Source organism: Brienomyrus brachyistius, chromosome 16 (genome assembly GCF_023856365.1).
Source record: "Brienomyrus brachyistius isolate T26 chromosome 16, BBRACH_0.4, whole genome shotgun sequence".
In the NCBI taxonomy this organism is placed as follows: domain Eukaryota; kingdom Metazoa; phylum Chordata; class Actinopteri; order Osteoglossiformes; family Mormyridae; genus Brienomyrus; species Brienomyrus brachyistius.
Window position 1 is genome coordinate 20,409,772 of NC_064548.1, and position 11,206 is coordinate 20,420,977.

General features: G+C 45.3%; 1 protein-coding gene across 7 annotated transcripts in view; it reads left to right on the forward strand.

The window, feature by feature from the left end:
• The window catches only part of LOC125709858 (nck-associated protein 5-like), a 121,047-nt gene extending 109,956 nt beyond the window's left edge, over positions 1 to 11,091 (forward strand). For all 7 annotated transcript variants that reach the window (XM_048978818.1, XM_048978817.1, XM_048978819.1 and 4 more), the window contains one exon: positions 8,537 to 11,091. In XM_048978818.1, coding sequence (XP_048834775.1) covers positions 8,537 to 8,797 — 261 coding nt within the window. In that variant the 3' untranslated portion in view covers positions 8,798 to 11,091. The remainder of the gene's footprint in view (positions 1 to 8,536) is intronic.
• Positions 11,092 to 11,206: the final 115 nt, after the last annotated feature.

Sequence of the window (11,206 nt, forward strand, 5' to 3'; positions counted from 1 at the left end):
AGTGGTCAGATTGTGTACTTCCCTACATCCATACGCTTCAGTGTCCCTCTGAACTCTGTTCCATGCCCTTTCTCTGTCCTACATCCTTTCACTAAGCTGATACACACCCTATCTCTAAGCTCTGTTCTATACCTTTTCTCTGAGCTCAGTCCTACACCCATTCACTAAGCTGATACACACCCTTTCTCTGAGCTCTGTTCTATACCCTTTTTCTGAGCTCTGTCCTACACCCTTTCACTAAGCTGATACACACCCTTTCTCTGCGCTCCGTCCTACACCCTTTGACTAAGCTGATACACACCCTATCTCTAAGCTCTGTTCTATACCTTTTCTCTGAGCTCAGTCCTACACCCATTCACTAAGCTGATACACACCCTTTCTCTGAGCTCTGTTCTATACCCTTTTTCTGAGCTCTGTCCTACACCCTTTCACTAAGCTGATACACACCCTTTCTATGAGTTCTGTTCTATACCCTTTTTCTGAGCTCTGTCCTACACCCTTTCACTAAGCTGATACACACCTTTCTCTGAGCTCTGTTCGACACCCTCCCACCAAGGTTTTTAAGCGCCTTGGGGACACAGAGACCTGCACAAATCGCAGCCCCCATCAGGACACACACATTTCGTCTGCGGGCTGCAGTATTTCACCATGCTGCAAAATAAGGACGGGCAGTACTGTGGCTACTCCCACACTCCTTAATTCAGCTGTCTCAAGCCATCAGTGGAGTTCCGGACTTTTCTTAATACCCCAATGACAAATTTAGAAAATAAAACAATGATAATAATTATAAAAGGAGAACACACCATTATAAATAAGGACGGACTGACCTTTCCAGCCGTACTGAGGTGATTTGCGAGAGGCGAAGAGCTGCATTTTACCGTGAACGTCGACATCTTAAAGGTCTCATTATCCTTCTCCATTCTCTTATTTTAATTGCGCTAAAAGGCAGAAATGCGTTCTGCCCAAAGTAAACATGAGCAGACCCGGTACAGCAGTGCGTCACCGCGGTATTGGCATGACCTCGCTCACAGAGGAACACGCTGTGCTGGGCTGTGCAGATACTGCAGCTCCGAGTCTTTGACACATACATTAAAGGGGCACTCACTACCTTTAAATGAAGCCACTTTTAATAGTTTGGCCAAAAAGGGGCAGATGCTCAGGCACACCTAGCCGCCCCCCCCCCCCCCCTTCCCAATCCAGCCACCAACATACACGCCTGGCACTGTGCCTACATCCAAGCACAGTTAAACAGAAGACAGCAAGCAGCACACTACCAGCTGGGGATTTATAATATCTTTACGCTCTCTTTAAACAAATGATAAATGTCTCACTTTGTGTCTGACTAATTCCCTCTCCATAAAATAACATTGCAGTGTCCCATATTGTCTGATAACGAGCAACATAAACTTTGCTTCTTTGCTAAATTTCCCCTTCAAGACATAAAACCCACAAACATCTGGTGCAGTGAAACAGTGTAAAATGAATCATCATGACTGATTTACCCGTGTGATGGATTTTACATAATGTAAAATTTTGTTAATTAAAAGGTAGTAACACTAATGCAATTATATTTGTTGATGTACATCGAGGATTGAGTGAGAACAGTACATTAACGTTCAGGTAGGGAGAGAAAGTTCTCCAAATGTTCAGTCTCCGTCCAGGTACTTTTGAAATGAAGTATAGCTCGATTTAACTTATCTGAGGAGGTTTCCACCCATCTTGGGACACAATCCGGGCCGGCCCTGAGTGTTCTGGCATACTAGGCGAGATGCTGCTGTGCACCCCCACCCCCCAGGGCAAAAACAAATTTAGTGAATTAATTTATATTTAAAACCTTTCAGTAGCACAGCGTGTCTGGCTGCGCACCAGCCAGCTCGCGTCGGTTTCACAAGAAAAGAAGTGAAATATTAATGTAAATAAGTGTAACGTCATGGAGCGCAACCAGTTTTATTGAAATGTTTTGGTCACTGAGAATCATCGGTCACCTATAAGGAAGGCTGGCCTTAGATCCCAGGATCTTCAGTATGATTCGGAGGGACTGATGATGTTGGTTTCCGCAGCTCTCTAAGTAACACCATCCTAAAAGCTCATTTATTGGAGAAGATTTCTGTCAGGTTCTAAGCTGGAGCACTTGAGTCTCCAAGGAAAGGTGACGTTCCCGTGGTAGGAATTCCTGCAGCTCGTAGACCCAGATTCTGAATGCATCGCTTGACCTTTACTGGAGCTGGAATTATAATAGATTTCCTCTTCCACCCCCCCCCCCTCCCTTCCTTTCAGCTGCAGAGGCAGAAACAAGGTGCATGACCAACACCCCCCCCCCCCCCAAACACCCAATGATTAGTGACAAGACTTTCAACAGTAGAAATCGTTGTTAGCATTGCTAACTACAAGTCAGGGGTTAGGCCTTCTACAGCATCGAGCGCATTAGCTTGGCATTGGCAGGTGTTTTATAAGCCGGCAGAAGGATTTGCTAGGAGGTCACTGGCAGTCAATGGTCGACACCTTACAGGCATGTTAATACGACATAAGACCATGTGTTTTCATTGCCCCCGGATTATTGGCAGGCGTCTTTATAAAATGCGTATCGCCAGTGTGTCACCATGCAGCCGATATAAAGCACAGAGCAGGCCTCCATTATGTCGAAAGATATACTCTCCAAGTTTATCTACATTTGTGACCCGTGCTGGCACAATGAGTCGGAATGCACACAGGCTAATTATGAGCTAGAGTCAAAAATGTCAGAGAGTTCATTTTTGTCGAAATTGAGATTTTCCCAAAAATGAGTCCATTAAGTCATCGTCTATCGATCCCAATAATCAAAATAGCAAATAAATACCTTGAACCATCATAATTTTTGTACGGGCTTTGTCTTCAGACATTAGTCCTTTATCTTAAATTTTCTTAGAAAATCCGTGTTTTTCTCCACTCACTCGCGGCATGACGGGGAATCCCCCCACCGATTGTTTGGTATCACTGTGAAGCGAGGCTCGCCTACTTTCTAAACATTTGCATAGAATTTCCAATGACATCACTCTGAACCAATAGAACTCGATTTTATAAAGCCCTGTTTATGTAAACAACTTCTAACGGATGTAACTGGGCCATTTTTTGTCCGATTCCAACAAACCATACATCATTTTGAAGGTTTTAAAAAGGAGAATCTAAAAATAAATTTCCTCATTCCGACTCATTTTGCCAGCACGGGTCACATTTTGTGATAGACCAGCTCAGCCCGCAGCTGGCGCCATGTACACACTTGCTGCGTAATACCTGGCTTTTCCTCTGATCGCGCTACAATAATTAGCAATATAAATGAAACAGAGTTGATGAAAAGTATATTGAAGTAAATTGAAAGCAGGTGTTTCCAACCAGGTGCTTTTCCTGTGTTTAAGCTGATGCATAGAAATTGCACAGTTCTTGCCTTGCATGGCTGTGAGTTGATATCAGTGATTTTGAGAAGCGATTGTTGGTTGCCACATGCCGGGAAGGGCCTTTGTTGATTGAATCTGTTAAACTGGTGGCTGTTTTGCGAAGCTGGTGGAGTCATCGTTGGGATGGAAGTCTGAGGGGCAGACATCATTGGCTTAAGTCAGTTGTGGAGGACTTTTTTTTGTGTGGCAGATCTAGATACTAGGAATGACGACCAAGCATCTCAGAACTGGTATTGTCCATTGGGAGCCTTACAGAGAGAGACAATATACCCCAGATGCATAATCACCCAAAAATGCACTTTTTTGTGAGTCAAGTGGTGCAAAGTGGACAGTGGTCCTCAGAGCATTGGGGGATAAAGGTCACATGGGTAATCTTTTATCGAAAGAGTGCATGTATGACAGACTCCACAGGAACCCACAGACTGGAGTGTTTGTGAAGGGTGCTAGCAGAGCCGTATGGAGTGGGTTGCATTTTCCCAGAATGCTTCATGTCCTCTCAACCCACTAGAGGGAAAGATAAATGTCAGTATATACAAAATTGTTTTTAGTGATCACGTTTCTGTCCTGCTGTCCTCGGATTCCTCTGTTCACTGGGCATTAGTGGTCACGCACTAATTTGATGAGTGTGAAAACGTGCAAAATGTGTGCCTGGACTGTTCCTGGCAGCAGACCTCAACCCAGAGATGTACTTTAAGGCAATCTGAAGCTGCACCTTAGGTAGTATTTTGCACCATCATCAGAACACCAAATGATGGACATTTGCATTGAAGAGTGGTGTCATATCGCTGCGGTAGAGTCCCAGCAACTATCTACACCGAGGTACACAGGAGCTGTTCTGCAGCCTCGAAGGGCCAAAGCCTTATGAAAACAATTCAGACTAGTTGTCTTGGCAGCTTCGTATATTATAGCCATGTATTTCAGCCCAAAGTAAAGAGAAACTTGTTGTTCTTGCCAAATATTCCCTTTTTTTAAGCACAACTTGCAGTGAGTGCCAGCCAGTTTCTGCAGGAGAGAATTCTAATTGTGTTGAATTACTTTGCCCTTTTATATATGTGGGGAAATGCCTACTAGTAGTTAAGTTTTCTGAACAAACAGGCCAGGTTTGGGCACCATAAAATGGCTTAGTGCCAGCTTCACTTCACCCAGCACACTACAGTTGGAGCGCTCCATCCAAAAAGAGCAACCGAAAAGCCAAACAAGCTGCGTAGGATGAAGAATTCATCATATTTGACCGTTAGACAACATTAAGGGCCTGAGAGCAGTGAGAGTCCTTGCAGGCTGTGGATCAAAGGTTCGCTTTGACTGCAGCTTTAGTTATTTCCAGGTCCTCGCTAAGCCTGTCGAACACGGGGTAATTGTGCGATGGGCGGCGGGCAGCGAGGTGCAGGCTGTGCATCCACCTTAATGCGAGGGACTGAGCCGTGGATGGCGTGGGGTGCAAAGAGGTGCAGTGGGCTCAGTAATGAGAGGACCAGTGCCTGCCTTCTGATTAGGCTCCCCACAGGGCTCTGGGGCCACAGCCGTCCTGGGCACACAGAGCCCCGACAAACCGGCTTCCAGCCCCAAGCGTTCCTGACGGAGAGTCACCTTTCCAGGCGGGGGGGGGGAGGATTTTACACTGAGAGCCGAAGTCCTGAAGTTTATCCCGAGCCTAGTGCTCTGTCAGTTATTACTGCCTGTCTGCCATTTCCACCTCCTCTGCTGATCAGCAGAACACATCACAACAAGCCAATGGGCCGGCCGACATTCACCAAGTAGAGGACGTCGCTTAACCCTCTCTAATGGCGCCTTATGTATGCCAGCTCTGCAAAACAAAAACGAACGACCTTCGAGTATAAGCAATGTCTGCAATAATGTTTAGGCTTTGAAATACAAACATACCATTTAAGTTAATGCTCTTAATTCTGTATGTATTAAAGTCATTTTTTTTTTGTCACCACTCCCATATCAGTCAGTTCTGTCCAGCGTCTGACACCCCCCTCAGCCTACCCCCCCCCCCCCCAGCCACACACATCCCCCCCCAGCCGCACACATTCCCCAGACTCCAGCACTCGTGCCTACGGGCCTCCTGCCGGGATCCTGCTGCACGGGACGCCTGACATGGGCTGGCTGAAGAGGGGGCTGATCTCTCAGCCCTCTGTCAGGTACCAGCAGATGCTGATGCAGCATCCAGCTACCTACCCAGCCCCCACTTCTTCACTGCAACATTTCCCATGTTCTCCATCAGAACAGGGTGTCCTGGCTGCGTGGCTTGCAGGTGTTCCCCAGGACATAAAGAGGGTGGTTAGGGTTAGCTCATGGGAGTTGCACACAAAAAATTTTGAGGGAAGAATGAGAAATGATTGGTTCAGACAGAGAACCAATCAGACTGTAGAGGAGGTGGATCCAAGCAACTAGAGGAGGCAGGTCTAACCAATCAGGGGTGTTGGACCCACCTAGGCTTAGGCACATAGACACTCGAAAAATATGAAAAGAAATCATTATCTGAAGTGGGCAAATAATGAACAAAATGTTGTTACTATGGAAAATAGTAAATGCAATCAGAGCCTACCATTGCTCAGATATATTTGATAGCTCACTTTCAGTGGTCAAATCAAGCCTAATGTTTCGAGGGGTTACAGAGGAAGTAGGACCTGGTCTTTCATCCATGGGTATCCAGCACATAACAGGCCCCCATCCCAATATCTTGTCCTGCCAGGCAGACTGGGACACACGGTGACGCAGTGGAGATGCTCTTAATAACGTCTCACAAACACTCCCAGAGCGGAAGGGGGGGGCACTTCTCCAAAGCTTTAGTGGCTCCCATCAGTCGCTCGGCCCGAGCTGGCCCCACCATTCATCATTCCTATCATCCTCAGACCTGAGATGTCTGTGCCCCCCCCCCCCTCGGTTTTTGATCTATAATAGAGATTGCTGGGAGTTGGCCTGACTGTGGGGTTGTTGCTGCTGTTGGCTCTTTCCGAAGCGGCATCATGATGAACGTGGATGAAAAAGCCCCCCCTTTCCCAGCTCGTGTATGGCCATGCACACACACAGCAGCCCCCTTGACGGGAATGTGTCCTCGTGAAGAAAGGAGCACAGTGCAGAAAGCCTGTCCTCTTTACGGTGTTCTGAACCAAACCATTAGGGAGTCTCAACAATGTCAGAATTGGGTTTTATTTTTAGCTCGGTCTTGGTCTTTTAACTTAGCCAATTAGCCATGGTTAAAAGGGATATTGTGGAATCCCAAAGATGTGATTTCTCTTTGAATAGCAATCATTCCAGGGATTTAAAGTTATGAGCTCTCCTATCATTGTGTCATTTTCCTGCATGTGAAAGGGCATCGATACTGGGACCGAAATCGACACAATGTACGAAGATATACGTAACGGCACTAGAGGATTACTGAGACTCATCAGGATCAACAATAAGATTTAGCAGTAGTGTCAGTCACCTCACCATGCCTCACCAGAGATGCTCAGTGATGCCCAGTCCATACTGGGCTAATGCAACCCCTTCTCTTCTTCAATGTCATGGCTCACCAGGAGCGGGTCATCACTCATGGCACACACTGAGATATAGTCTGCTCTGGACCCCACCACTGGGGCCCTATGTTCTGGATTGTAATGGCCTTTCTAACCAGCTGATTCCAGGATACTTAGATCCATTCCAAGCCTGATTATAGGAGATTAATTGTTTTCTAACGATGGCAGTGACTTGTGAAAGTCATGCAATAGACCCAGTACTTAATTGCAGCCAGCATATTGGGATCCATGCGGCTACCGCCATACAGTCCGGTGTTCCGAGTGGAGAGGATAATTGAGGACAATTTAGCTTCTCCTGATGAGATTGTTTGCCGTTTCGTGCGTGTCGCCATTCAAAGGGGTCACCAGCTTTCTGAGTAGCGTGTGTCTTTGGCTCTTTTCTGCTCTGTTTTTCTTAAGATGACGGACCAACTGCGATTAAAAACTTATCTCGGCACGGCTTCTGTCACAGCCTCGGCCTTCGTTGGGCTTCAGGGGTCACTCTGCTCCATTTCTGGTGCCATAATAGGGCTCCATGTAGCTGCTCGTGAACTGCAGGGCTTCCTTTACCTCTGTGTGTGCGGTCTGTGCACTGAGGTTACGCCACTTCCACAAGCCGATCAGAGGAGTCAGCCAGTGGGCTGCTTCTTGAGTGATCCCTCCTTCGGTATATCTACGTATAGGTCAGAGCCTTCGAAGAACAGCATGAAACTGATCCATAGGAGAAGCTTTGGAGAGCCTGCAGGCAAACCTGAATTAAGTCGTGTCTGAGATGTAAGATGGAAACTGATTTGTTGTTGTCCGCTTTCACACATAATCGTGGACAGAAAAAGACCAGTTGTTAGTTCTGAAAATTCCCAACACCCTTTTGTCCACAGAATTTCTGTTTTCCAGTCTGCTTTTTAATTGTTAGTAATTCTCGTTAATTAAGGCTCAGTGATTAGAGCATGTGGTAAATTGCTTGATGTTTTAGATGAATAACAGCAGTTGCCTACCTCTAATTAGCTCGTCCTGCTTTTCATTTCAAATGTAATGTCAACATGGCCGCATGCACCAGGTCTGTTTGACTTCCCTTTGGGGAATACCGGGCTGCAAACATGACAAAAATATTATTAAACTATGGAGAATGACACTGAATAACAATTATATTTCTCTTTGAACTCATTTTCACATAAAGGTTTGCTGTCAGGCATACAGAAGTCACACCATGGTCCTGGGGGAACATTCTCTTGTGCCACTTTAAACCTGTGTATGGATGTTCTGACAATAAAGCCCACTTGAGTTCAGTGGAGATGAATGGTTAGAATGTGGTCTGATTTGCGTTGTACTTAGTGCTCCTTCCAATAAAGAAGGCGAGCCAACCAAGTGAGGTGACGGACGAGGACCCAAGGCTCTCTTGAGTTGAGTTGAGTTGAGTTGAGAAGAATGGTTAAAATATGGTCTGAGTTCCATTGTACTTTGTGCTCCTTCCAATCCAGAGGACGAACCAACCAAGTGAGGTGACGGATGAGGTCCCAAGGCTCTCTTGAGTTGAGTTGAGTTGAGAAGAATAGTTAAAATATGGTCTGAGCTCCATTGTACTTTGTGCTCCTTCCAATCCAGAGGACGAGCCAGCCGAGTGAGGTGGTGGATGGGGACCCAAGGCCTGGCGTCATCGCTTCCCGCTTGGAATCCCTCAACGAGAGGAACAGCAGCGGCAAGGCATTCCGGCACAGAGAGCACGGTGCCGGTGGAGACGGACCCAGGCCCGGCAGAATGGATGGCCGCTCTGACAAGGCTGTTGGGGGAATCTTAGGCTCGCTGAGCGACTCGCTGTATGATAGCTTCTCGTCCTGTGCCAGTCAGTCCTCCGCTGATGTGTAGGGCTGGTCCGGGAGCTGGCGCCGTGATGCGCACCACTTACAAAATCAGGGTAGACGGGACCACTGGTAACCACAGGAGATCTGAAGATGTTTGAGGACAAATGATGAGCATGGCTCACAGACAGAGAACCGGGATGGTTCAACGTGGAACCGTCACGGACCTGGCCTCATCAGAGTAAATACAGAGTGACTGCCTGTCATTGCACTGTGACGAACACTGTACATAGTTTCTTAGGAATTCAAAGTGGAAACATATTCGTAACAACAATAACAAGAAAACACAAAGCAATAGACATTATCAGCTGGTGCTGTCATTCGCGTTTACAAATGAGCCTGTAATAAGGCGGGACATATCTCTTCTCTTTCAATATCATGATAATTACAGGAATAAATCACAGTAATTGGTGTGTTCGGGTGCCACTTCCGGAATTTGTAGCGATGCCACAGCGGTTATCTGAGTGACGCTGGGAAAAAGAGCGTCGGTCTGTGAGCTCTCACACCTGTCTATAGACCCCTCCGAGCATCTGTTTACACATAAATTGCTTTTTTTTTTGCAATGCAGTCTCAGTATGGAATGACCTGCCGATATGAGCAGACTTTCACGACCAGCAAAAACGGCGCTAATGCTAACACTTTATGCTAAGTGACCCGTAGGACCATAAATTCATAAGACAGCGTCCAATAACTACTGAGCAGTTACGACCTGTGAATTATGTCAAACTGTGCCAACCAAAAGCTTCCGCGTCCTTCAGTTGTTAGCTCTTGGTTTTCCGTTCCTTATTGTTCTTGCACACGAGTTGCTTACTGCGTCATTACAGCATAATTACATGTCAGTTAGGTCACACTGCGGGAAGTTTGGACACAGCATTCTCTGGAGAGATCGAGCCCAAGGCTGTAGCTCAGGGATTAAGCAGCCGACGTGCTTCTTGGCAGCGATGGTGCAGTTACCATGTTCTTCTTCCTGTGCACGGGGGGCTCTGGGTAGAGAAGCAGGCTAACGTTACCTGCTTCTTATTTAATGTTGTTTTTTTTAATGATTGTTTTCTATGTGAGGGTGTAGATATTTTAAGACAAAAATGCTTTGCTGTCCTCCTGTAAAATCTGCTGTCTCCCTGCCTATATCTGGTGTATTTGGCCTTGAAGAATGTCATGCCAAAAATGGAACATCTGGCCAATCGAGCCTGGTGCTACTCAAAGGTGCAGCCCGCGTCTGTCAGATTGTTCGTACGTATGGAGAGAGTCTATTTCTTAGGCTAAGCATATTTTTCTAGATGTCATGTATTTATAACCACTTTTGTATATGAGGCTGTATAGAAGTGTAATTGTATTATTTCTTATTCTCCCTTAATGTTTACTTCTTCAGAGGATCCCATATGGGCAGTGTTATTTCACCAATGATTTGTGCAATTCTGGCTGTTACATTAGACTCGCTCTATATTTTCTGTAATAATACAAATAAAATTATTTCTGTTTTTAAGTTTCAAAACACCCAACTTAGCTCTGCTTTCTGGCTGGGTTCATATGCTTGCTGTGTGGGTATCTGTCTGTCTGTGCGTGTGCATGCATGTGTGTGTGTGTGTGTGTGTTTGTGTGGGTACACGTGTGGGTATGCATAAATTAACATTGTGGGGACCAAATGCCCCCAAATTGTGACAAAAACCTGTTATTTTGACATTGTGGGATATTTTTCTGGTCCATTCAACTAAATTTTTATGAAAATCAGTGACTACAATCAAGAAAATTTTTTTTTAAATATTTTTTGTTCGGTCCCCACAAGAAGAAATTCAATTTTATAGAAAAGATTTAACTGTAATCAAAAATGCAAAGAAAACTAAAAATGTTTGGTTACTTATGTTGGCAGGGCTGGGTAGGGGTCAGGGTGTCAGTTGCGATTAGGGTTTTGCCCATAGATTTGAATAGAGGGTCCCCATAAATATACGAGTACTGGTCTGTGTGTGTGTGTGTGTGTACCATGGTATGATTGTTCCTGGCTAGAACGTATCGCAGGTATATTTGTGGGTCTTTACTATGTGAATGTTTGCTGAACATCTGTCTTATTTCTATAATAATTTATTTTAAAATATTCCCTTTTGACTTCCCATTCCCTTTGGGTGTTTGCACCCACTGGAGTAGACATCATAAATATTCATATTTAGTATAAATCTTCTGGCCAGACTATTAATTGCACAGTTCAAGCAAGATATATGTAAATGTGTGTATATATAATATATTTTATAAGTTTCTTTTAGTTGTATCATACAGGAATGATGTTCATTAAAATATAAATGAAATGTTCCGCCATCTATGTTTGAGGAACGTACAAATGTTCATCACTGATTCCTATGTAAGAGGTGTGACTTTCCAGGCTCTTCTCCTTCTGAGATGTTCTCCGGGCGATAATTGCATGCGC